General features: G+C 35.4%; 1 protein-coding gene across 4 annotated transcripts in view; it reads left to right on the top strand.

Annotated features, from left to right (window-relative positions):
• Nucleotides 1-25,996, top strand: part of ARFGEF1 (ADP ribosylation factor guanine nucleotide exchange factor 1) — a 149,627-nt gene that overhangs the window by 87,265 nt on the left and 36,366 nt on the right. For all 4 annotated transcript variants that reach the window (XM_043602221.1, XM_043602222.1, XM_043602224.1 and 1 more), the window contains 13 exons: nt 3,422-3,521; nt 3,627-3,766; nt 3,873-3,981; nt 4,670-4,871; nt 8,833-8,944; nt 9,282-9,487; nt 9,741-9,825; nt 13,991-14,162; nt 14,842-14,993; nt 18,973-19,101; nt 19,954-20,112; nt 20,354-20,504; nt 25,837-25,927. In XM_043602221.1, coding sequence (XP_043458156.1) covers nt 3,422-3,521; nt 3,627-3,766; nt 3,873-3,981; nt 4,670-4,871; nt 8,833-8,944; nt 9,282-9,487; nt 9,741-9,825; nt 13,991-14,162; nt 14,842-14,993; nt 18,973-19,101; nt 19,954-20,112; nt 20,354-20,504; nt 25,837-25,927 — 1,808 coding nt within the window. The remainder of the gene's footprint in view (nt 1-3,421; nt 3,522-3,626; nt 3,767-3,872; nt 3,982-4,669; nt 4,872-8,832; nt 8,945-9,281; nt 9,488-9,740; nt 9,826-13,990; nt 14,163-14,841; nt 14,994-18,972; nt 19,102-19,953; nt 20,113-20,353; nt 20,505-25,836; nt 25,928-25,996) is intronic.

Below are 25,996 nucleotides of genomic sequence, written 5' to 3'. Positions count from 1 at the left end.
TTTGTTTTTTGGACTCCACATGTAAGTGAAATCATGCAGTATTTGTCTTTCTCTGTCTTATTTCATTTAGCATAATACCCACAAGATTCATCCATGTTGTTGCAGATAACGAGATTTGTTTTATATGAGTAGTGTTCCATTGTACATAAATAGCCTATCTTCCTTATCCATTCATCTACCAGTAGACTTGGAGATTGTTCCTGTATCTTGTCTATTGTAAATAACGCTGCAGTAAACATAGGGATCATCTATCTTTTCAAATTAGTGTTTTCATTTCTTTGTAGAGATATCCATTAGTGGAATTGATGGATTATATTGTAGCTCTACTTTTAATCTTTTGAAGAACCTCCATACTGTTTTCAATAGTAGCTGTGCTACATTGTAAACTGTACAAGAGTTCCCTTTTCTCTACATCCTTGCCAACACTTGTTATTTCTTATCTTTTGGATAATAGATGTTCTGATAGGTTTAAGGTGGTTTCTTGTTGTGGTTTTGATTTGCATTTCCCAGGTATATACATACATTTATATATTTATATGAATATGTATGTGTATGTATGTATTTATATATATTTAATGTTTGCTTATTTTTGAGAGAGGAAGAGAGACAAAGCATGAGTGGGAAAGGGGCAGAGAGAGAGGGAGACACAGAATCCGAAGCAGGCTTCAGGCTCTGAGTTGTCAACACAGAGCCTGATCCGCAGCTCGAACTCACTAACTGTGAGATCATGACCTGAGCTGAAGTCGGACGCTTAACCTACTGAACCACCCAGGCGCCCCTGCATTTCCCTGATTGAGCATCTTTTCAATGTGCCTGTTGGCCATCTGTATGTCTCCTTTGGAAAAATGTCTGTTTTTATCCTCTGCCCAGTTTTTAATTGGTTGGGTTTTTGTTTTGTTTTGTTTTGTTTTGCTATTGAGTTGTGTAAGCTCTTTATATATGTTAGATATTAACCCCTTATTAAATATATGGTTTGCAAATGTCTTCTTCCATTCAGTAATAGTGGTTTCTTCACTGTGCAGAAGCTGTTTAGTTTGATATAGTCCCATTTGATTTGTTTAATGCTTTTGTTTCCCTTGCCTTTAGAATCAGATCCAAAAAGACATCACCAAGATTGATGTCAAGAAGCTTACCACCTATGTTTTCTTCTAGGAGTTTTATGGTTAAAGGTCTTACCTTTAAGTCTTTAATCATTTTAAGTTAATTTTGCATATGATGTAAGATAGTGGTTCAGTTTCATCATTTCACATACAGCTGTCCAGTTTGCCCAACACCAGTGATTGAAGGGACTGATTACTGATTCAGTCTCCTTTCTAGTAATTGGTCTATTCAGATTTTCTATTTCTTCCTGATTCAGTCTTGGAAGATTGTGTGTTTCTAGGAATTTATCCATTTCTTCTAGTTGTCCCATTTGCTGGTATATAATTGTTCATAGTAGTCTTCTGTGATCTTTTGTATATCGGTGAAATCAGTTGTAACTTACTGTTTCATTTCTGATTTTATTTGAGCCCTGTCTCTTTTTTCTTGGTCAGTCTACCTGAAGGTTTGTCAATTTGTTTATCTTTTCGAAGAATCAGCTAATTGTTTATTGATCTTTTCTATTGTCTTTTTAATCCATATTTATTATTTTTTACTCTGATCTTTACTATTTCCTTCCTTCTACTGAGTTTAGGTTCCATGTATTCTTCTTTTTCTAATTCCCTGAGGTGTAAAGTTAAGCTGTTTAATTGAGATTTCTCTGGTTTCTTGAAGTAGGCTTTAGGCTTGTATTGCTGTGATTCTCCTCTTAGAACCACTTTTGCTGCATCATACAGAATTTGGGATGTTGTATTTTTCTTTTTTCTTTAGGTAGTTATGACCCAGTTGATCAGTAATGTGTTGTTTAATCTCCACATATTCGTAGTTTTTCCATTTTTCTTCTTGTAATTTCTAATTTTAAACATTTGTGGTTGAAAAAGATGTTTGCTATGATTTCACTCTTCTTGAATTTTTGAGACTTGTTTTGTGGTTTGACATGTGATCTGTCCTGGAGAGTGTTCCACATGCATTTAAGAAGAATGTGTATTCTGTTTTTGGATTCTGTATACAGTTAACCCTTGAACGAAACAGGGCTAGTGACACTGACCTCCTGCATAGCAAAAAATCCACGTTAAATTTCTGACTACCCCCAAAATTACCTACTAATAGCCTACTGTTGACTGGAAGCTTTACCGATAACATAAATAGTCAATTAACATACATTTTGTATGTTCTATGTAAGTATTTATTGGCTGCCTACTTTATGCCTTGCAGTGTGGACACAGTACTCAGCAAGACCCAGTCCCTCCTTCTTAAAAAGTTATGGTCTTACAGGAAATGGTGATGACATTAAGGAAGTAATAGAAATGTATTGGATTTTGTGAAAGAAAAGCACATTTCTTTTGGGCTACCTCAGAAGCTACCTTTAGCTACCTTTGGGTACCTAATTGGCTACCTCACCCAATTAGGAGGGAGAAGATGTTAGTCACCTCATGTTATCAGTATGAATTTCTGGAGCACATAACCTTCACAAAGGTTAATATGTGACTTCTGGTGTTTTGTTTCATTTTGTTTTGTTATCCCCTCTTAAATCAGTCATTTTTCCAAAATAAATTTGAATCTAAAAATTCTTTCTTAGCTCTTAAATCATAATTTGTTTAATTAGGTTGATTAACTCATTGTATTTGACATTATTTGGGGTAAAAAATACTGAAAAATAATTTGTTTACAGACAGTAGAGATTTCCACCATGAGAGTAATTATAATTTAAGTTTACTTATTTTGAGAGAGAGAGTGTGGATGTGTGTGTAAGCGGGGGAGAGGCAGAGAATCCCAAGCAGGCTTTACACTGTCTGTGTGGAGCCTGAGGAAGAGTTGGAACTCACAAACTGTTAGATCGTAACCAGAGCTGAAATCAAGAGTTGGAGGCTTAACAGGTGACTGGGCCACCCAGGCGCCCCAAAAGAGTAATTATAAAAAATACCATAGTGTAAGAGATTATTTTTATTGTGTGGATTAGAACATTAGGTACATTTAAATCTAGGAAAATTAAACACCTGGTACTATGATGTCTGTAAAACATAACTGATGAACAGAATATAATTTATACTCTTTGGGGGATTAAACAGTGAAGTATGAATTACATTGGTTTTATAAATGTGTTCATGAAATTATCATGCAGAGGAGCTCCAGATCTTTGCAGATTTCTTTTGTAGTGGCTGTGTGATAGCAAACAAAATATTGTGAAGTGCAGTGCTCCTACTACAAGGACTACTCAAAAGGAATTGAACTCCAGAGGAGCCTGGGTCATAATCTCTGCTCTATAGCTTTGGGATATTTAGAAAGTGATCATATATATGAATTATAAACACTATTTTAAACAGAAGTTTTTCCCTAATCACAGGTGTTCTTTAAAGAAATTTTCCTATACATTTTGGAAACTTCTACCAGCTCATTTGACCACAAATGGATGGTTATTCAGACATTGACAAGGATCTGTGCAGGTATTTGAAATTATCCTTCTTTATTATCTTTTCTTATTAAGAGATATTTACTATACTCCTATACTAGATGCTTCTTGTTAAACGTAATGTATTATATTGTTACAGATGCTCAGAGTGTAGTGGATATTTATGTAAACTATGACTGCGACTTAAATGCAGCAAATATATTTGAAAGACTAGTAAATGATCTATCAAAAATTGCTCAAGGACGGGGCAGTCAAGAACTTGGTATGAGTAATGTTCAGGTAAGAACTTTAAAAGCACTTTCAAATTTAAACTTGGCCAAGGAAGAGCTATGTGTTTTCCTTTAAAGAGCTTTTTGTTTTATTCTTTTTATGAATTATTTCGTAGGAACTGAGCCTGAGGAAAAAAGGCTTAGAATGCTTAGTGTCGATTTTGAAGTGTATGGTTGAATGGAGTAAGGATCAGTATGTGAATCCCAACTCTCAGACAACTCTTGGTAAGGTGGCATTTTGAGTTATAATTCTTTGTCATCTCAAGTATATGATACTTGCGAGAGGATAATTCCAGTTGCCATTAGACCAGTTTCGCGACCTCTTTGCTCATTTAGCTGATAAAGAAGCATTCTGTATGAGTTCAATATGAGCTTTAGAATTATGTATTTCCAACTTAGTTGTCCAAACTTTTTTCTTTCTAAATCTTCCTTGAAATACTTTAAATACCACATTAAAGTGAAGAATATTTATGCAACTTAAGTAAAAGATAATTATAGAAGAAACCTATAGAAGCCAAGATGTTTTAAGATTGATTTGTTCACCTATGTTTGGCATTTGCCCTTACTAGGAGAAAAACTCATGCTGCAGGTCTACCCTAGTATTACATCAGTCAGCAGTCCTTTGAGGGAAAACTATTCCTTCTGTGGCATGAGCTGAGAGCAGAAACGCAGTGGATACTTAGCACTGCAACTACAAAAAGAACTTTTAATGGTGCAAATTACACAAATACTAATTGCAATGTGTTTTAGTATCAAAGTATATTGTCTGGGATGGCACCTAATAGTTTGTTTGTATTGCATAATTATCTAAGAAGCATTAAAATATCTTGCCTTACTTGACAATTTTTTTTGAACCTTTTACATTTTTTTTCTTTGAAAGAATGATTTACTGTATCAGTCTTTCTACTTACAGGTCAGGAAAAACCCTTAGAACAAGAGACGAATGAAATCAAACACCCTGAGACAATAAACAGATACGGAAGTTTAAATTCCCTGGAGTCAACATCATCATCAGGAATAGGCAGCTACAGTACACAGATGTCTGGCACTGATAATCCAGAACAGTTTGAAGTGCTAAAGCAACAAAAAGAAATAATAGAACAAGGAATAGATTTGTGAGTGTCCAATTTTAAGGAGAAATGTTATTGAATATCCTTCTGCTAGTACAGTATCACCCTTTCCCTGGGTTTGTCTACATCTTCAGATTATTTCTGTTCCCTTCTCATTATCACCTTTCATTGACTAAAACTGGGCATAGTTCTCCTACATCCAAGACTTTTGGTGGCTCCTTATTCAGCTCTCCTTGTTTATTGTCGTCTAGCCCAACAGACCCTTATAGTGCACGTTAAATTAATTTTGCAGTGTATATTATATGCTGTTGATTAATGTATCATCTGTGTAGTTTTGTATTGTTCAATTAGTAGCTCAATTATAAAATCCCCCATTATATTTCCTAAGCAGATGACAGGTCAAAAAATTTATAGTATGACACTTCTAATAACTAGCTAGCATTCTCCTTTATAGGTTTTATATTTTCTCCAGTTGAGTTACAAATTTGCTTTCTTTTTTTTAATTTATTTCTTTTGAGAGAGAGAGAAAGAGAGAATGAGTGGGGGAGAGACAGAGAGAATCTCAAGCAGACTTCGTGCTGTCAGCATGGAGCCTGACATAGGGCTCAGTACCATGAATAGCAAGATCACAATCTGAGCCGAAATCAAGAGTTGGGCCCTAAACTGACTGAGCCACCCCGGCACCCCTACAAATGTGCTACTCTTGTTATTGATCCCTTGTTATCAATGTCATTTTTATATGTTGATTAGGTGATAACTTCCATTTCCAACCTGGCTACTCTACCAGACCCAGATCTTGGGAACTCTGTTTTCCCACTAAGCTTTATGGCATAAGCCTGCTCCTGGACTGTTTCCTGTCTAAGTAGTACCATGCTGCTTTTATCCCTGTAATTGCCCATCTCTTTCAAAGAGAAGCTGTGAGGAAATGAAGTTGCTGGCATTTCTCCATGAATCTAGCTACTTATAAACTGTTAAAAATTCCCGTGTACATTTACATGGTTTGCTCCTTCTACTGGAAAGCATTTCTTCCTAACTCTTGAGCAGTGCCTTTTGGTGAATGTTCAAGTTTCCATTTTTTTAATCATTAATATAAAAAAGTTGACAAAATGCATGCACATGTTTTGGTGATAAAATTATAAAATCTTGCAAAATTGCCTCAGGAAATAGCCACTAATACTTCACTCATTCCAGTTTTTCAGTCAATATTTATCAAAGTCCCATCTGTTCCTGACATTATGCAAGGTCCTAGGGAAACTTGATGAATGAAACAGACATGGCTTCTGAGGGACTCAAGGTCTAATATGTATAATTAGACATTCATATTGAAATTCTGGTTACTCTGCAAACATACATTTGGTGTTTGGGACTGTGTGCCAAGAACCATGAAGGCACTGGGTCTTGTATTTAAGATTACAGTGTATATAATATGAGCAAAATAGTTTTGTTTTTTTTTAATAGTACTCTGTCCAGTCTATAATAGTAGACAAAGTGCTGCCAAGGTATGGTAGCTCTGTTTGTGGTACTTGGGAGTGAGAGGGAGTCGTGACAGGACTTGAGAGTGGTCTCCTTAGTCTCTACTGCTTTCAGCCCCTGGACTTGATCTCTGCTTCATACTTTTATGAGAATGCTTTCATGTCACTGTGCTCCCATTACACTCTTCCATGACTGTTTGTGGCACCACTCTTTCCTGTTCCTCCTACCATTCTGACCCTTGTCATCTCAGTCTTGTTGCGGCCTGTTTATCTCCTGAATACAGCTTAGCATTTCCAGTGTTCTGTCCCTCAGCTCTTTTCTTACTTTGTAATTTCTCCTAGGTGATCATGCTCTTTTTCATGACTCACTTTGTATGTGCTAGCGTGTCACCGCTCCCAACTGTTACTTTTAACATAAATACCTCTACGGAAGTCCAGAATCATGTCTGTAATTACCTGTCGGACAACTCTGTTGGATACTGCTTAGCTTCTCACACTCAGCATTGTCCATCACCGAATTTATCAGTCTCCGTTCTCTCCATAATCAATTCCCTAATACATCTACCAAAAAATACATTGGTAGATTGGATTGTCTAAAAGACAAACAGAAAACTACTCTTTCTGTATTTCTTATTTAGGCTAGTAACCCCAGCAGGCTACTAAATTTGTAAGCTAGAATTCTGGGAGTTACTTAGATTTTCCCCTTGGATCTACTCTGTCATTAAATTCTGTTGATTCTACTTCCTAAGTATCTGTGCTATTTATCTCTTCTCTCCATCTCCCACAATTGTTCTCTCAAGTCAAACCATCACCATTTCTTGCCTTGACTAGTGCAGTCTTTTAATTGGCCTACCTTTCTTTGGTCTTATTTATTCTCTAGTCTTTTCTCACACTTAGCTAGAGTGATCTCTCTTGAATAAAAGTAAGCTTCTATTTCTCCCCACTTCTGCTTTTAGAGAATAAAGTCACAGTTTCTTATAATTGGATATAATACCCTTCATGATATGGATCTGCTGGACTCTAAGCTTCATCACCTGCCACTTCTTTATCTCATTTCAGCCTTCCAACAATGCAGAGCTGTTTATTCTGACGTCATGCTGTTTTATGCTTCCATGTATTAATATGACTCCTTCCTCTCTAGGATGTTTTTTTCTTACTCTTTATGAACTGTGTAATCATTCTTCAAACCCCAGTTTCACAGTCCCCTCCCCGGGAAATATATCACAACCATCTTTGTTAGTTATTTCTCTTCTGTGCTATCTTACCTTGTGAATACATTAGTTGTTGCACTTTTACAATTTTTAAAAATCATGTTTTTTTTTTATTAGGGAGAGAGCTTCTAGAGGGCAGAGGTTGTGCTTATCTCAGTGAAAAATGTTTGATTTTAATTTATGGTATGAATTAGGACTTGACAGGAGTCATTAGAACAGGTGAGGACATTTCAGACAAAGAGAATGGCATGTGCAGCAGCACGGAGGAAAGGGACATTTGAGGATTACTGTTCAGGTTAGCAGAGGCAGGGTTGGGGTGGCAGTCACAGAAAATGAAATGAGAGCATTGAGCTGGATCCAGATTACAGAAGGCCTTATTTTCCATGGAAACAAGTTTTTGTCTTGTTCTTGGCTTTAGCTTACTATGTATGAAGGGTTTTAGTCATAGTAGCTGCAGCATCAGATTTCTGTTTTGGAACGATGTCTTTGCCAGTAGCCTGAAAGATGGGTTAGAATGAGAGCAGAACCAAAGCTAGCAAGACCGTTTAAGAACTATTGTAGTACCCTGGTGACAGGTGATGAGGGACCAAAGTAACTAGTGGTGCAATAAAAGTAGAGTAAATGACATGGAAACAAGGAGGTGACATTTGAACTGGATCTCTAAGCATGAACGAGAGTTCCACAGAAAATGAATGGAACAGGTAAAGGTCATGTAGAGGAAATAGACTGCAGAAATGCATTATGCTTAGGAATTGAGAATAGGGTATTTGGGAGTAGATGGGTGAGAGGGGTTGAGATGAACTGGAGCTATGTTGAAAAAGATCTTGTGTATCAGTCTAGTCGGTTTGGACTTGCCTTTGAAAACATTGGTTATGTAGGAATTTTTTCATAAAGGAAATAATGATGTCAGATCATGGTTAAAACAGTCACCAAAATCAAGTTCTTTACTTTAAAAGCAGGAAACTTAGAATTAATCACTGGGTGTATGTGGAATGAACCAAGATTACTTGAGCATCAAGGTGAATATATATATTAAAAACATGAGACCTTTAGTATTTATATCCTTACTCAAATTGACATTATCTCATATAGTCTGTGAACTGGTCCATATCTTTGATAAATATGGTCTTTTGCTTGAGAATCTTGAAAGAAAAATAAAACTGCATAATGTAATAATTTCTGTATATTTATGTATTGATTATGTTGAATAAACTATTTTCTAGTGGTATTAGAAAATTAATTTACTGGTAGTTTAAGATCTTTTCAGGGAAATGCAAAAGATTTCCTATTTCTAATGTTTCTATTAACTTTAACATCATCTAGATTTAATAAGAAACCAAAGAGAGGAATACAGTACCTTCAAGAACAAGGGATGCTTGGCACTACATCTGAAGATATAGCCCAATTCTTACATCAAGAGGAAAGATTAGACTCAGTAAGGATACCATTTTTTTATTCTAACCTTATCTGTAAAATTCCTTAATTACATAATGCTCCATACTGTTTTCCCTTTAAAATGCCCTATGTATATAATAAAACTTAAAAAATAACCTAGGTATTCTTATTTTTGCTTTTTAATTTTCTAAACTCAAAAGAATATCATTTTTTTAATAAACACATTTAGTGTGTTTAACTTTTTAGCTTCATGTTTGAAATAGTTAACCCTGTAGACAAAACCTGTGAATCTTACAGATTTTTCTACTTTTTAAATGTCTCTGTGGCAAATGTAGCATTTCATTAGGATATCCTTTTTTTAATCTTTTGTTCTTTAGACTCAAGTGGGTGAGTTCCTGGGAGATAATGATAAATTTAACAAAGAAGTCATGTATGCATATGTGGACCAACACGACTTTTCAGGAAAGGACTTTGTTTCAGCTCTTCGTATGTTTCTGGAAGGATTCCGTCTTCCAGGGGAAGCTCAGAAAATTGATCGATTGATGGAAAAATTTGCTGCGAGATACCTAGAATGCAACCAAGGGTAAGCAAGATTCAAATTCAGGCACTTATGGGTTGCCAGCTATCACTATGCTAGGGGACATCAGGAGATTCATTGTCTCCTGCTCTCAGAATTTAGATTGTCTCCAATTTAGAAGTGATGGATGTTTTTGCGAAAAAAATTGTAGTATGAGCTAAAACATAAATCCTGAAAGAGAAAAGTAAGGGGGTTAGATTTATTTAAATGCAAGTGTAAAACAATAAAAGTTTATAACATGATGCATTTATTTTTTCAGACAAACCCTTTTTGCTAGTGCAGATACTGCTTATGTTTTGGCTTACTCAATTATCATGCTGACCACAGATCTTCATAGTCCACAGGTATGTGCTCCATGTAACAGATAGTACACATTAACTACATTCTTTTGAATTCAGTAAGTAATAGTTGAAATTTTAATCTTATTTAGTGAAACTCATCACCAAATGGGAGTATTTAATGTGGTGTAGTGTACAATTTACAAATGCAGTTTCTGGTAATAATTCTAATTAGACTTTTAGACATTTGCAAAATAAGTCTATATTTGTCCCATGATTGACAGCTATATAAAGCTTAAGATAAATTTTATCGTAAGAATATGCATATATTCTGCCTATACTTATTACAACATGGAAAAACCCTGTATATAGGCATTTTGTCTTTTAAACATTTCAAACTTAACAGAGTGATTAGTATGGGAATCCTGCATGTGCCTATCAACCAGCTTCCAGTTACCGACTTACGGCCAGTCTTACTCAACTTTTATCCTTTCTCTCTCTCCCAGATCATTTGGAAGTAAATCCCAGGTATCATTTCATCTGTATTTATTTCAGTGTATATCTCTGAAAGACACACAGTCTATTTAAAAATAACCACAATACCATTACATCTAAAAATTAACAGTAATTTTAAAGTATTAGATATCCATGCAGTGTTCAGCCTTCCATTTGTTTCTTAAAATTTGTAGTTCCTTCTTAAATATTAAGGTACTGTCACTTGATTTCTGATATCCATTAGCAAAAAAAAAAATTATTTTTATAAGTTTTAGGTATTTCAGGCTTAGTTTCAAAAACATGCTTTGAGTATCTTTGGGGAAAATTATCTTCATAAATTTATCTATTTGCAAGAATTTCTTTGTACTTATGGATAGGCATCTAATGATATCTATTATTAGGAAGTGAAATAAACTATTAATCCAAGAGGTATTAGAAAAATTAAAATTTATTTAAAGGTTGAGATTAAATTTTGCAATATAGGGTGTGTGTGTGTGTGTGTGTGTGTGTGTGTGGGTGGGTGGGTGGAGATGTTTAAGGCAAGGCTTATATGGAAAATATGTATCAAATGTATGAATGGGAATTATATACAGAGTTACCTTCAACAGCTATGCATTTACCAGCGATTTACTTGATTTTATACAGACCTTTCTTAAAAAGTGATGTAATATTTTAGTCATTTAAAAATTGCCTTTGTTATATTGCTGGGAGTATAGTTAAAGCAGCTCACTTTCCGCTTTTTATTATGCAGCATACTTTTTTCCTATTACAAGGCAGTCTACAGATACTGACCTATTTGGATAACTTCATATCACAGTTTTCTGTCTGGTGTTTTGGTCCAAACCAATACACTACCTCCATTTGTTTTTAGAATGTTATATTTTTAAAGAATTTGGTTCTGTAAATGAATTGTCAGTGTTCTGTGCATCTGTGTCACATGTACATCCTTGTGTAAGGTATTTTGAGGAAATACTGAAACTTCCTTTAATGTTCTTTCATAAGACCCAGATTGTTAAAAATTTCTGAACACATATCCATTAGGAAACATCTTGAGAACAGTGTTCTGTCTTCATGGCACTCGTTTGTGTCTGTAGAGCATGTGCGTGGAGTCCTGGTCTGGCAGTAGTTAACTGCACTGTGTCAGACTGCGGCTGGCTGGCCTCGTGTCCTGATATGCAGCCTGCAGCCACAGAACAGCTTATAAGTTTCGGTGAAGGAAACTTCAATTAGAAAACTGAACTAGGGGTGCCTGGCTGGCTCTTGGTTAAGCATCTCTGTTTCAGCTCAGTTCATGATTTCACAGTTTTGTGAAGTTGAGCCCCACGTCGAACTCTGTGCTGGCAGCGTGGAGTTTGCTTGGGATTCTCTCTCTCCCTCTGCCCCTCCCCCACCCGCACTGTCTCCATCTCTCTCGAATAAATATATAAACTTAAAAAAAAAAATTGAACCCATAATCATGACCCCATATGATTTGATTCAGGACCACATGAACTATAACAAATGACACCATTTTTAAAGAACACAGGTGACTTTAAAGGAATTCCTTAAAACTAATTCTTCTCATTCTTAGTTGTTTTTCAAAGTTAAAATATTTAAACAAGTCATTTATGTTCCTTTTTTACCTAGAATATTTATAGTTAGACCACCTTTTATATATTGTGTGAGTCAGTGAATTTTTTAAAAATTTGAGGCATACTTAGAACACATTTAATTTTTAGTGTATATTAATCTACATTGTAATAAGGGATTTAAATACTAAAACTAAACACAGCTTAATTTAAGTGCATGAAAACAAAAGTCAAGAGTAGGGTGTTCCATAAAAGATAAGCAGGAAAAGGAAAAGTAGGGTTATGTGTTACCCTACTTCCAGAATCCCACTGTGTTCTGTTTGAGCAGTATATTTTTATTTGGGGTACCTGAAATTAATGTATTCCCTACTCCCACTTCCACCTCCCAACCCAGATGCACAAGCATAATATACAGCTACTTCAGATTTTTTACCAAGACTTCTTTTTGTCTCTGGTACAGTACTAAAAACAACATGCCATGCTTAAGATTTCCAGGTAATGTTTCTCTTTTTTAGCCTCTTACAGCGCTTATATGGTCTTTTATTTTAGTAACCCTATGTCATTGTTAATTAGTATTTATCAGAACTTTAGGTGAAACTTTCCTTCATTCATCCGTTTGTTTGTTTGTTTTATTTTTGGTGCTGACTCAGATGAGGGTTTTTTGGTTTGTTTTTTTACTGTTTATTTTTGAGAGAGAGAGAGAGCGTGCATGTGCGCAAGTGCACAACTGGGGGAGGGGCAGAGAGAGGAGACACAGAATCCTAAGCAGGCTCCAGGCTCTGAGTGGTCAGCACAGAGCCCGATGCTGGGCTCAAACCCACCAACTGTGAGATCATGACCTGAGCCACCCAGGTGCCCCAAGATGAGTTTTTAAAGTTAGGACTTGCTTGCTTTCTATGTGTCTTATAAATTTACAGGAAGAGCCTTATCTTTAGAATGCCTTAAATTCTTCATGGGAGATGGTAGGAATATATTTAATTAAATATGTGTGTGTGTGTGTGTGTGTGTATGTGTGTGTGTACATATATATATATATTTAAATAAGTTAAAGCATGTTTTATCATGCTTCACATTACTGCATTTTGTAGGTAATAGTGTTTTTACAAATTGAAGGCCTGTAGCAACCCTGCATCAAGCAAGTCTATCAGCACCATTTTTCCAACGGCATTTGCTTATTTCATGGGTCTGTCACATTTTGGTGATTCTCACAATATATCAAACTTTTCTTTATTATTACATTTGTTACAGTGATCTGTGTTTAGTGATTATGACTTGTTGAAAGCTGAGATGATGGTTAGCATTTTTTAGCAATAAAATATTTTTGAATTTAGATATGTACATTGTTTTTGTAAGACATAATGCTTGATAGACGATAGTATAGTGTAAGTATAACTTTTGTATGCACTAGGAAACCAAAAAATTAATTTGACTCACTTTATTGCAATATTCACTTTATTGCTGTAGTCTGGAACCAAACAAACACAGCCTGTAATTTCTCTGGGTTTTGTCCAGATAAAAACATTTTGGTTGTGCTAGTTCTCAACTTTGGTGATAGGGCTGCATCTTACAAATTACAAGCTTGTATTCCACAGATTGATGAAGGTATGCTGTAAGACATTCCTGGTCAGAGTACTCTTAACAAGACAAAATGTTCTGAGGACACTTGACCCAGATCACCTAACCTTCATTTACCACAATGAGTCAGTCAAAGAAACTGTTATCTGATTTAAATAAATTCGGCTATTACTTTGCATCCACTGTTATGTAAAATTAGCTTTTAAATCTTTACAACATATTTCTGCCCCCCCCCCCCCCCAAGATTTGAATCTTTTTGATACCATGTTTTTAATACTTGTCATGGTCCTTTTTTTAAAGACTCTAGCTAGAACTCTTAAACCTTGGGCAAAACCAAATAATTTCATTATTCGATTTCCCTGTTTCTTGTTACAAATTATATATGTGCACATCAGAGCAAGGTTAATTAGCATATGCCAGGATAGGTCTTCTCTACATTACCTTCATTTTCGGTGACTTCCTTTTCTCATTTAAATATGTTTCACTGAATATTTGCCCTGTCCTGTCCTCAAAGTATTTATAAATTCTCTTCTAAAAGTATTCAAATTCTTAAAATAGGAGTTTTAGGAATTATAATGGTTTTTCATTTCTAGGTTAAAAATAAAATGACAAAGGAACAATACATTAAGATGAATAGAGGTATCAATGACAGTAAAGACCTACCTGAAGAGTATCTGTCAGCCATCTATAATGAGATAGCTGGAAAAAAGATATCAATGAAAGAAACAAAAGAACTAACAATCCCTACAAAATCAAGTAAACAAAGTAAGTATCCAAATCAACTGAATTCTGATTGTTCAGAGGAAAAATGCGGTTTGCTAAAAGTTTTTTTTCACTTGGTTTAGAGTAAGTCAGATACTACTCTAATGAAAAGTATTATACAGTTTGCTGATCTGATTTTATGTTTTTTCCACATTCTGAATAAAGATAGCACTGACCAGTGATCAAAGAAAATGCTACATAATATTCATGATTTAGTGTGCATTTAATACATACTTGTCAATTAATGTGGTAGTAAATCTCAGCATGGATTAGGAGGTCAGTGAGACTGCTTAGGGAACCCCAACAGACAGACTTCAACTCTCAGTCTTTTCCTGCCTCCTCTACAAGCAACACAGTTCTGTCTTTTCATCTATTGTTACACATAAACAGAAACTGGAAGTAGGGGTGATTCAAGGAGATGCAGAAGGTTTAGGATTAAACTTCACATTATCTCCCTCTCTCCCGCCTCTGGCTGCCACCAGTCTGCTTTCTATTTCTATGGATTTACCTACTCTGGATATTTCATATAAATGGAATCACACCTTATGTGACCTTTTGTATCTGGTTTTTTAAGACTATATCTAATTAGTATTAATTGGTGGCATTTATTATTTTATAGTAAAATATCAAAGCATTTTTAAATGATTTATTTTTTAAATGCTAATAGTGTTTGTTGTTTCAGATGTAGCCAGTGAAAAACAAAGAAGACTTCTGTATAACTTAGAAATGGAACAGATGGCCAAGACAGCAAAAGCACTCATGGAAGCCGTGAGCCACGTTCAGGCACCTTTTACAAGTGCAACACATTTGGAGCATGTGAGGCCTATGTTTAAGGTAAGAGTTCTAATAACTTTTTTTTTTTTAATGTGTATTTATTTTAAGAGAGACAAATGTGCGAGAGAGGCATAGAGAGAGGAGGAGAGTAGAATACCAAGCAGGCTCCTCACTGTCAGGGCAGAGCCTGATGTGGGGCTCAGTCTCACCAACCATGAGATCATGACCTGCCGAAATCAAGAATCAGATGCTTAACTGACTAAGTCACCCAGGTGCCCCAAGAGTTACTAATAACTTTTGATTGCAGTATACATTTATGTACAGTTTTGTTCAGCATGTTTTTAAGTTAAGGAAATATAGTGATCTCTAGCCCATTAGTGAGGACCTGGAAGCAAAAGCAATGTTATTTACGATACAGCAAATAAAAATTTTTTCTTAAAGAGAATGAGAAAAAGTATACACTAATGGTAATTAATAAATGTTTGATCTTAAGAAATAAGAATAGAAAAATTTCAGAGAATGATCATTAATCCTTGGCCTGGTTTTTGTTAAATAACATCTATTTAATTAAGCCTTTGGAGTTACCTAAAATTTCTTGAGCTTCTGGCCCAGGATCTCCTGTGTGGGTTCTGAGTACGCCTGGAGCTCAGAGAGTAGAGTGGAGAACAAAAACAAGCATTATTTACATTTATAGGTTGATCTAGTAAGAATGATACTACTGGTTCCTTACAATTTGATTGCCTATTCCTTCTTCATTTTCCTGTCCTATATTCCTACCCTTTCTCCAAATTGCAAAGTAAGCAGTGACTAAGGATTATAGGGAAGTAGAGAGTCTAGTCAAATTTGAAAAGGGAAAAGGGGTCAAGTACATTCCAGTTTGTGAGACAGTGTGGAAAGATTGCCTGTGGAAGCTGAAGATCATAATTTGAGTTCTTTTTCGGACATTAAGGACACATATGCATGAGCAGTAAAAGAGGACTATAAGATTTCTATGCTTTCTTTTAGCTCTCAAGTTTTATCATTCTACTCTTACTTCAAGGTGTATGGGATAACTTTATTTCTGAAACTTGATGAAGAATTAGAGGATGGGGTGCTAGGGAGGCAGTATTAAATAGTGGAGTATAAAAGATAAGTAGCCTTATCTTTGGAAATAATGTAGAAAATGATGTTAAAATATAAGAAACACTTTTTATGAAACAAATTTTATACACCAGCTTCTCGTTTTGTTTTAAATAATCTTACACTCTTCTTTTTCTTCTCAGATGTGTTTGGTTGGGGGGCAGGTGGAGAATGAAAAGAGTAGGAACCAGCCATAGTTCTATCACTCAGAAAAAACTTCTGTTAATATGTTTATATACTACTTTCTTTGAACAGTTGTGATCATACTATGTGCAGAATTTTATAGTCTGCTGTTTCTCACATAGTATTTCCCCATATCATTAAAAATGCTTCATAAATAGCTTTTATTATCTGTGCTCTAGATTAGTTCTAGTTTATGCAAACATCTTCTAAGCTAAAATTAAGAATCTTTCCTTTCACCAACACTTCTACTGCCATTAACCTCTCCAGACATCCTCATTTCTTACCTTTCATATTGTAATGTCCTAACTAGTATTCTTATGTCTATTTTTGTGCTCCTCTTATCCATTTACAGAGGCCAGACTGATCATTTTAAAATACAAAATGAAATGTTGCCTTGTTAAGACCCTTCACTGACTTTGCATGATACATGATGAAATTAACACACCCACAACATCCTCTGGCTCCCCCTGCCTTTCCAGCCTCATTGCTAGATTTCTTACGTCTTGCTGTGCTGCAGTCACACTAACATAACATCAAATTCTAGAATGTCCTAAATTACTTTGTCTTCAGAACATTCTTACAAGCTGTGCCTTTTATGTAGAATGCTCTTTCCTTCTTTGCCCAAGTGGTTTCCACTTTAAATGTTACCTTCTCAGAGAGTTCTGCCCTGTTCTGCCCCTTCCAAATTTGGTCCTTTTAATAATGTGCTATACTTATCCTTTATTGTATTTTTAACAGTTGGTATTTATACATTGACTTATTTTGAAATTAATATCTATCTCTTTACTAGACTTGAGGTAAGGGACTGTTCTGTTTACTTTTCCCAATATCTTGCACAATTCCTAGCTTGTAGTAAGTGCTCAATAAACAAGCATTGACTGGGTATAGGAATGAATGAGAGGTTTCTAGGATGTGATATATTTAAAAAAAAATTTTTTTTTCAACGTTTTTTATTTATTTTGGGACAGAGAGAGACAGAGCATGAACGGGGAGGGGCAGAGAGAGAGGGAGACACAGAATCGGAAACAGGCTCCAGGCTCTGAGCCATCAGCCCAGAGCCCGACACGGGGCTCGAACTCACGGACCGCGAGATCGTGACCTGGCTGAAGTCGGACGCTTAACTGACTGCGCCACCCAGGCGCCCCTAGGATGTGATATATTAAGGGACATAAATATTAAGTATCTTTTTACATACTGCCAAATTGTAGTTTACAAAGGATTACACAGTTATGAATGAATAATTGCAATGTCCCCTGGATATTATTTAGGGGTAGTTTGATAGGAGAAATCATTGTCTTTAATTCCTGGTGGAGTTAAACATATTTTTCATTGGCTTTAGAACCATTTATACTTCTTGTATAAAATATTACACAGGTTTCTGAATAGATGTGCTGTTTCTTTTCTTACAATAGAATGTGTAATTTATTACTTCCATGTGGTACTTCATATTTTAAAAGTATTGCACCTCATGTGCTTCCTAAAGCATCTCTCTATAGTGGCAGTCCAGGTATTGAAGAGGACGATAGTGAGGCTCAGAGAGGCAAAGCTAGGACTAGAAATTAGGTACTATGGTTTATGTTCCTTTGTTTAGGGATTATATACTTCTAAACTTTCTGATGTTACAAACATAGCTTTGGGTAATCCTGTTTTCTTTAATAATCTTAAAAACTTTTTAGATCTTGGGGTGTCTGGGTGGCTCAGTCAGTTGAGCATCCGGCTCTTGATTTTGGCTCAGGTCATGGTCCCAGGGTCACGGGATTGAGCCCCCCCATCATGCTCTGTGCTGAGTATGGAGCCTACTTGAGATTCTCTTTCTCTCTCCCTCAGCCCCTTTCCCCCACTCACATACTCTTTCTCTCACTCTCTCTAAATAAATATTTTTTTAGTTAAAAAAAATTTTTTTAAATAAAAACTTCTTAGATCTTTTGAAAATTCCAGTTGTCATGTAAATCTTTTTCATCTCTATGGTTATATAGTTTTGGTTCATTAGAACTTATTAAAAGCAACAAATATTCACATTAGACATACATGTTTTGATATTAGAATTTTCAGTAGTCCAAAGGTAGTCCTTTTTGTTTATTTTACATTACAGTTTTACTAGGTATTGAGTGTTACTAGTAAAATTTAGTGTTTGTTGGTTTTCACAGTCTATAATGAAATATTTTATTGAACTATATTTTTAAAGTATTGCCCAACTAGGAACCAGAGATACCAGTGATGTTTCAATGTAAAATATTTGACTACAAAAAAAGTGAGTCTAAATGATGTCCAGGGAGCAGGTTAAAAGAAAGAAGAGTAATGTACTTGTTGCAAGGAGAAAATGACTGAAAGGATCTGTTTAGAAATAAACAGTCTGTGAATTGCTGCAGGTGACAAAGCTTGTAGAGAGAGAGGTTCTGAAGGTAAAGTTAAAACTAATACCATTTCTGGATATTGGCAATTCCCATTGATGTGAATAATTTATAGATGCTGTGCTTAAAATATGTCTAAGGTCCTTCTACTGAATTTATAGTCCTGCTGTACCACTTATTGAGGCCCAGGCAACATTGCATAGTTTTTCCCCTTTGTCCAAGAAAGCTGTCCAAAAAATATGCCCAGGAACTCATTGTGTTTTTTTCCCAGAACTTCATCAAATCATTTATTTTCTGAAGCTTTGAGAAATATTAATGTAGTCCTATCATAAAATTTAATTATCACTTGATGTTCATGATACGCCTTAAATTTTTAATTTTTCTAGTTGGCTTGGACACCTTTTCTGGCTGCGTTTAGTGTGGGTCTGCAAGATTGTGATGATACTGAAGTAGCCTCTCTTTGCCTGGAAGGTATAAGATGTGCAATCAGAATTGCATGCATTTTCAACATTCAGGTAACAAAGAATTTCGCCTTTGTAGCCAGTCTGGGAAACAAATTACTTATGTCATGATTATAGTTGCAATTATTTTTTTATGTCTGACTTACTAAAAAGTAATTTCGAGTTTATGATGGAATTTAAATGAATCGTAATGTTTAAGTTTACAAGAAGCTGTGACAGCAGGAGTAGTTCTATATTGATGTGTCTGGAATTCATCAAAATAACTTTGGTTTGCAATTTTTTTCTCTATACAATGTTAGCTATATACAAAGTTCCTAAGACTTTGAATTTCTATATGTTAATTTGAATATATTATTTAAATATGTTGCATGTTCACACTTATTGAATCATATTTTTTCATATTTTATGTTTTTATATATTTCATTTAAGCCTAAGAAAAGTGGTCTTAACAGGAACCAAGTATCTAGTACTTGTTTTTCATGAAGACAGGCCCCTCTAGTAATTTATATACTTTGTCTGATAATAAATTGTAGCCAACGCTTGCTTTTTTTTTTTTAAACCCATTTCACATTTAATTATGAATGTTATGTCTTAAAAAGCACAGCCTAGCTGTAGAGAAAGAATGGGCAAATTTATAAACCTGGTTTCTGCTAGTCCACACAGTACTTGACACATAAGTACTCAATGAATATTTGTTTTACTGTATGAATTCATTTGTCATCACTAAAATCTCATCTTGATTTGACATCCCATCTCCATCTCTAATTGCCTTTAGATTTTAGAAATTCATCCTTTCCACTTCATTTATCATCTTAAAAAAAAAACAACACTGTAGTTTGAGGCATGTGATTTGTCAGTTAAAACTTACTAAATAACCATGTGAGTGTACTTTTTTCTTTTTTATAGCTGGAAAGAGATGCATATGTCCAAGCACTAGCAAGATTTACCTTACTTACAGTGAGTTCTGGTATTACTGAAATGAAACAGAAGAACATTGACACAATAAAAACACTTATCACAGTGGCTCATACAGATGGAAATTATTTAGGAAATTCATGGCATGAGGTATAAGCACTTTATTTTCAAGTTTGCAATTTGGTTTATAAAATAATTTAATGTTAAATATTCTGGCAAGCTTAATTGTTTAGGGAACCATTAATTTAGTACATTCAGGATAAGTTTATTTAGCTTTTTATAATGATTTATAATATAGCCTATATTTAAATCCTGGCTGCATATATTTAAGTATTTTTGCAAACATTTTTAACATGGAATTTTAAAAAGTTTTTTTGTTGTTGTAATGAAGATTCTGAAGTGCATCAGTCAGTTGGAGCTTGCACAACTTATAGGAACTGGAGTGAAACCTCGATACATTTCTGGAACAGTACGGGGCAGAGAAGGATCTCTTACTGGAACAAAAGATCAGACTCCTGATGAATTTGTGGGTCTGGGGCTAGGTGAGATAATTTTTTAAACTATTTTTATGAAGTATCAAAAATTATTAACTTGTTCAATATAAGTAACTTTATTATAGCAGTGAAATGTAATTAGAGGGACATGGTGAAATGCCCTTTGGCTAACCTTTTGAGGAAAACCAAGAAAAGCATGTGGAGACCTAAGCCATTTTTGCCTGGTCTAGTTTGCAACATAAGTGACCAGACCCTTAGTCTTAATCTCAGAGTTGGGGGTAGTAAGAGAAAGGTGCAGTTTCAAATGACCTGTTTTTTAAGACTAATCAGGTCACTTAAATGAGTGAAGGCTTGTATAAGATGATAAATACTTGGGGCAACTGAAGAAAGAAAGCATTCATATCATATTTTTTAAAGGCACTATGCAGACCTAACCAAACTCATACTGGTATGGAAACTTTCCCATGGTTCCTTGTGAGCTAGGTGTGGCCAAGAACTTCCAGGTTTAACCCAACAGAACAAAGGAAAATATTAGTGAGAATGGCTACAGAAGAACCAATGACAGTATATATTTTAGTCATAAATGGAAAGAGTTCCACCAGGGAAGAAGCAACATTTAGACTGTCTTTGACTTTGAACACTATATTTTGGGGTGTGAATTAATTTGTATTTTTTCCTTACTGTGTGCAAGTTACTTTAACTCTCTGAGCTTCAGTTTCCACTTCTGGAAACTAATGGCAATATCTATTTACAGAGTTGTTAGGTTTAAATAAGATTATGTATAAATGGACTTAGCACAGTGGCTGGTATATTAATGGTTTCTGGATTGTTCTTTATCCATTTTCCCCATCCTACTTCCATCTAAGAAATCTAGAGATCCAACTTAAAAGAGAGCAGGAGAGAATACACCTGAGATCTAGGAATATTTACCTTTTAAGGTTTTGTACTGTAGCACTGTATATTTGGATGTTGTCTTTTTGACTTTTAATGAATTCTTGTTGCTCTCAGTAAAAATTCTTAAGAAATCCAAAAGAACTTCAGGTTTGAAAAAATGATCCATAGGGAAAGAAGAAACACCAGGACCATGTTGTGGCTTTAAGTTGGGCTGGGGACATTAGTTCCCAGCGATATTTCAACTGTGGCAGCCAGCAGTGCAGTTGTGCTACCCTAGTTGTATCTTAGATCCTGTGGTTCTGGGACGTGAAGGTATAGATCTAATAACTTGGTGACCCAGCAGCAGGATTTAGAACTACCTGAGCACCTTCATGTAACCTGGAATCCTGAAATACAGATGAAGGCTGTTTACCAACAATTGAAATGTATGTGGACCGATTGATTCAGTAACTTTTTTTTTTTTTTTAATTTTTTTTTTTCAACGTTTATTTATTTTTGGGACAGAGAGAGACAGAGCATGAACGGGGGAGGGGCAGAGAGAGAGGGAGACACAGAATCGGAAACAGGCTCCAGGCTCTGAGCCATCAGCCCAGAGCCCGACGCGGGGCTCGAACTCACGGACCGCGAGATCGTGACCTGGCTGAAGTCGGACGCTTAACCGACTGCGCCACCCAGGCGCCCCGATTCAGTAACTTTTGAATGGCTTTTATTTTTGCTTGATTGATTGATTGATTGAAAAGGCCTTTGGAATGTAGGAAGGCTAAAATAATGACAGGTGCAAATTGCCAGGGCTTAATTGTGGCAAGTAACAACAGTAGGTTACGTTAAAAATAAAACACCAGTGGAGTATTTTAACTTCTAAAAGTTTTAGTCAAACAAGATAAATAATGATACTTATTGATCATGTTTCCTAGTATACTTAAAAATGAATTAAAATTAATTTGATCACTGTTCTGCTACTTAAGTTGTACAGATATGAGATGACTTTCCTTTTACTTCAGGAAAAGGGAATTTACATAAAAATAAACATTCATTGGTTCTGGAAATGAAATAAAAATTTTGGGCTTCCAAGCCATACTCTTCAAACAATTAGCCATAGTCTTCCAGCTGTCTTTCATGCTTTATCTGTTTTTCTTTTTGGGCTGCTCCATTCTCCACTCATTCCTGATTGGTTAGCTCTCTCATTTTGGAGTCTGCATCCTAGAGGGATCCATTGTGTTGACTTGGCTTCTGTTGGGCAGAGTCCTCCCTTCAGGCCATCTCATTGGTTATCAACTAGCCCAATGTGGCAGATTTCCACCCCTGTCCATCTGTGCCCTGTCACTAACTCAGGCAAGAAATGTTTTCTCCAGCAGGACACTGTAGTCAGAATTTAAGCTAGAAGAGGATGTAGTACAGACATTTGAGCAGGTTTTATCTATCGATCAATCAATGTATCTATATTTTTTTAAAATAAATTAGTATCCTCTTTTATATTCCATGTAACCACATTAACTGGGCTGAGTATATGTTAATCTGATTTTCTAACTGATATGCTATAAGTCTGTACTTCATCCTTTTTGGAAACATGAAACTTAGTTACTAAGTTACTTAGTTACTAAGAGTACATAGCATATGGGGGGCACCATATGCATCCAGTTAGCAACTCTTGATTTCGGCTCAGGTAAACGATCTCATGGTTTCGTGAGTTCAAGCTCCATGTTGGGCTCTCTGCACTCACTGCGGGGAACCTGCTTGGGATTCTCTCCCTCTTTCTCTGCCCCTCGCTGCTCACACTCTCTCTGTCTCTCCCTAGATAGATAGGTAAGTAGATAGATAGATAATTGTGTATATAATAAAGAATACGTAGCATATGATTATTAGAATTATATGCATACTGTTCTTTTAAGGTGTATATCAAAGTTTAAAAATTCACTGGGGGGGGGGGGCACCAGGGTGGCTCAGTTGATTAACTATCCAACTTCAGCTCAGGTCATGATCTCATGGTTCATGAGTTTGAGTCCTGCGTGGGGCTCTACGCTGACAGCTCAGAGCATGGAGCCTGCTTTGGATTCTGTATCTCCCTCTCTCTCTCTGCCCCTCCCCCCACTCACACTTTGTCTCTCTCTCTCTCTCTCTCTCTCTCAAATAAACATTAAAAAAAAATTTTTTTTTTAATTCATTGTCTTGGTCTTATAAATCTTAAGTAAATATTCACAACACCTACCTCTTTGTTCTTAGTTAATCTGAATATTTGTGCTTTTGAGCAATTTGGTAAAGCTGAAACTATTAGCCTGTTATGTTACGGTGTCATACAGATCTTTGATTTCACGTGTTTCTGAAATAGGTTCTTTGGATTGCTAAACATTTTATGTATTTTTTTACTCCTCTAAATATGTTTATTATTAATGATTACAGTTTACTATGTAATAATAAAAGCTCTTAAATATAAAAATAAAAGCTTTCCAGAAAGGACATGAAAGCTATGTGGTGATTGGCATTATTTTTTCCCATAGATTTTTCTTTGTTGAATTCCTATAACGTGATCGCGTGCTTCAAGTGTTGCTTGACACGGTTTCCCTAATCACCCCAATTCTCTGTCACTTATCTCAGGCTTTCATCCTTGTTCATTTGTATTATAGAAATAGACTTAGTCTTTCTAGCTCCATTATCTTTTCCTGTTTCACTGTGTTCTACAGATACTACCAGAATTATTTTTTTAGAAAATAGATTTGATCATGTGAGTCTTCTGAAAGGTCTGTTCCTTATTTTCAATGGCAGTACGTTAAACATGGCAGTCAAGTGTTCTTCACATTCTAATTTTAGTTTATCTTTCTCTCCCTCTTTCTTGTCCCCTGCCAGATCCTCAACTTATGCAGGTGTGTTAAAACATGGTATTTACTTGCATCCTTCCAGAGTATATGCTGCTCCTTGTACCTAAATTACTTTTCCTTCTGCCTCCTTTCGTATGTGATCATCTTTCTAGGTGCAACTTGATTTAATAGATCATCATATGTGAAGCCTTTCTATGAGCTAACATCCCTGTTCTCCCTTCTTCTATTAAAATTAGTTCTATTTAGTAAAATTTGTATTATATGTCATTAGTTTATCTCAGCCATGAAGTAATTATTACATTTTACTAAAGTTGGTTATAAGTCTGTCTTTCCTGGTAAATTATAAAATAAATTCTGTGAGGACAAGGATCACGTCTTTTTCATTGTTCATTTCCTGAAAGAAAATTTGAGTTTGGCGGCTTTAAATAATATCATCTATTATGGTTGTATTCATAAAGGCATTTAAGTGTGTGGTCATTTGAGTCAACAAATATTTAACATCTGCTTTGGACTTAATATTGAGGAAGGTAGAGAAATAACCAAAAAAAAAAAAAAATGTGTAACTTGGTTTCTTGCCTTAGGTAACTTCCTATTGTGCTGAGAAGGCAACATTAATGCATGTATAGTAATTTATGTGAAACTTAATGGAAAAAATTCCTGATTTGACTATTATTTATTTAAGTAAATGCTTAGTTCAGAGGAACAATGGGATGGAATCCTTCCTGAAAACTCAAATTGGGTTTTAGTAGATAAGTTTTAGATAGTCAAGGGATGGCCTGAACAGAGACCAGACATAATAACAGAGACATTATATGGCTAGAATGTTGAAGGGCAGTGCCTTAAATGTTAGGCTTAAAAAATTTATGCTTTATCCTGCAAGTAATAGTAAGCAAAATGAATGTAATGATTTAGAAAAGTTAACCTGACAGGAGACTGAGAGAGAGGTTGAAGAGGGGAAAAATTAGCAGCAGGGAAAGCGGTCAGTAAACTGTGTCTATAATCTGGGCCTGAAATTATAAGGGCCTAAACTGAGTAGGAATGAAAATGAAGAAATGATACCAAAAACAGATCAAAAGAAAGATTTAGTAACTGGTGGAGGAAGGGAAAGGTATCCAAGGTGATGGAGAGGTTAAGAGTTTGGAAGTTGGGGAAATTGTTCTGCTGTTCAACATGTGGGACCAGTTTTTGAGGGAAAGAAAAATAATTCTTTTGAATAAGGGGATGTTAGAAAATACAGGTATAATTTCCAATAAGCATCTGTAAATAGAGGACTGGAGATTAAATGACAGGGAGATCCAATCATATGGCATTGGGAATCAACCTAAGAAGATAACATTAGGAGTGCAGTTAGTGTTATTTCTTCAACATTAAGGGAAATTGTGCCTAGTGTGATTAATTTTGTGATCTAAATTCTCAGTGCCCTTAATTTGTTGATCTTTGCAAGCAGAATTTGTCTTTATAACCATCCATGTCTGTATGCCACTTAGTATAGCTAATTAAGCACATTTGGCTTTGATATAGGTCCCTGAGGCCAAATAGGTCACTATTCACCAAAAGCTTTATTTCTCTCATTAGGAAAATAACTGATTTCAGAAATATGTTTTAGAACTGTAGGTGTATTCTTCCACTGAATTATTTTCAAGCTGAAATGACTCTCTTTTTATGCGTGGTAGTTGGAGGAAATGTGGACTGGAAGCAGATAGCAAGTATTCAGGAATCCATTGGAGAAACCAGTTCTCAAAGTGTCGTTGTTGCTGTAGATAGGTAAGGTATTTATTTTATTCCCTTTTTGAATGAATACAATTATTATTCTGTAGCATTTAGATATATTTT

This window comes from Prionailurus bengalensis, chromosome F2, assembly GCF_016509475.1.
Source record: "Prionailurus bengalensis isolate Pbe53 chromosome F2, Fcat_Pben_1.1_paternal_pri, whole genome shotgun sequence".
Classification (NCBI taxonomy): Eukaryota; Metazoa; Chordata; class Mammalia; order Carnivora; family Felidae; genus Prionailurus; species Prionailurus bengalensis.
Note: the sequence above shows the minus strand (reverse complement) of the source record. Positions and strands in the feature narration are given on the sequence as shown.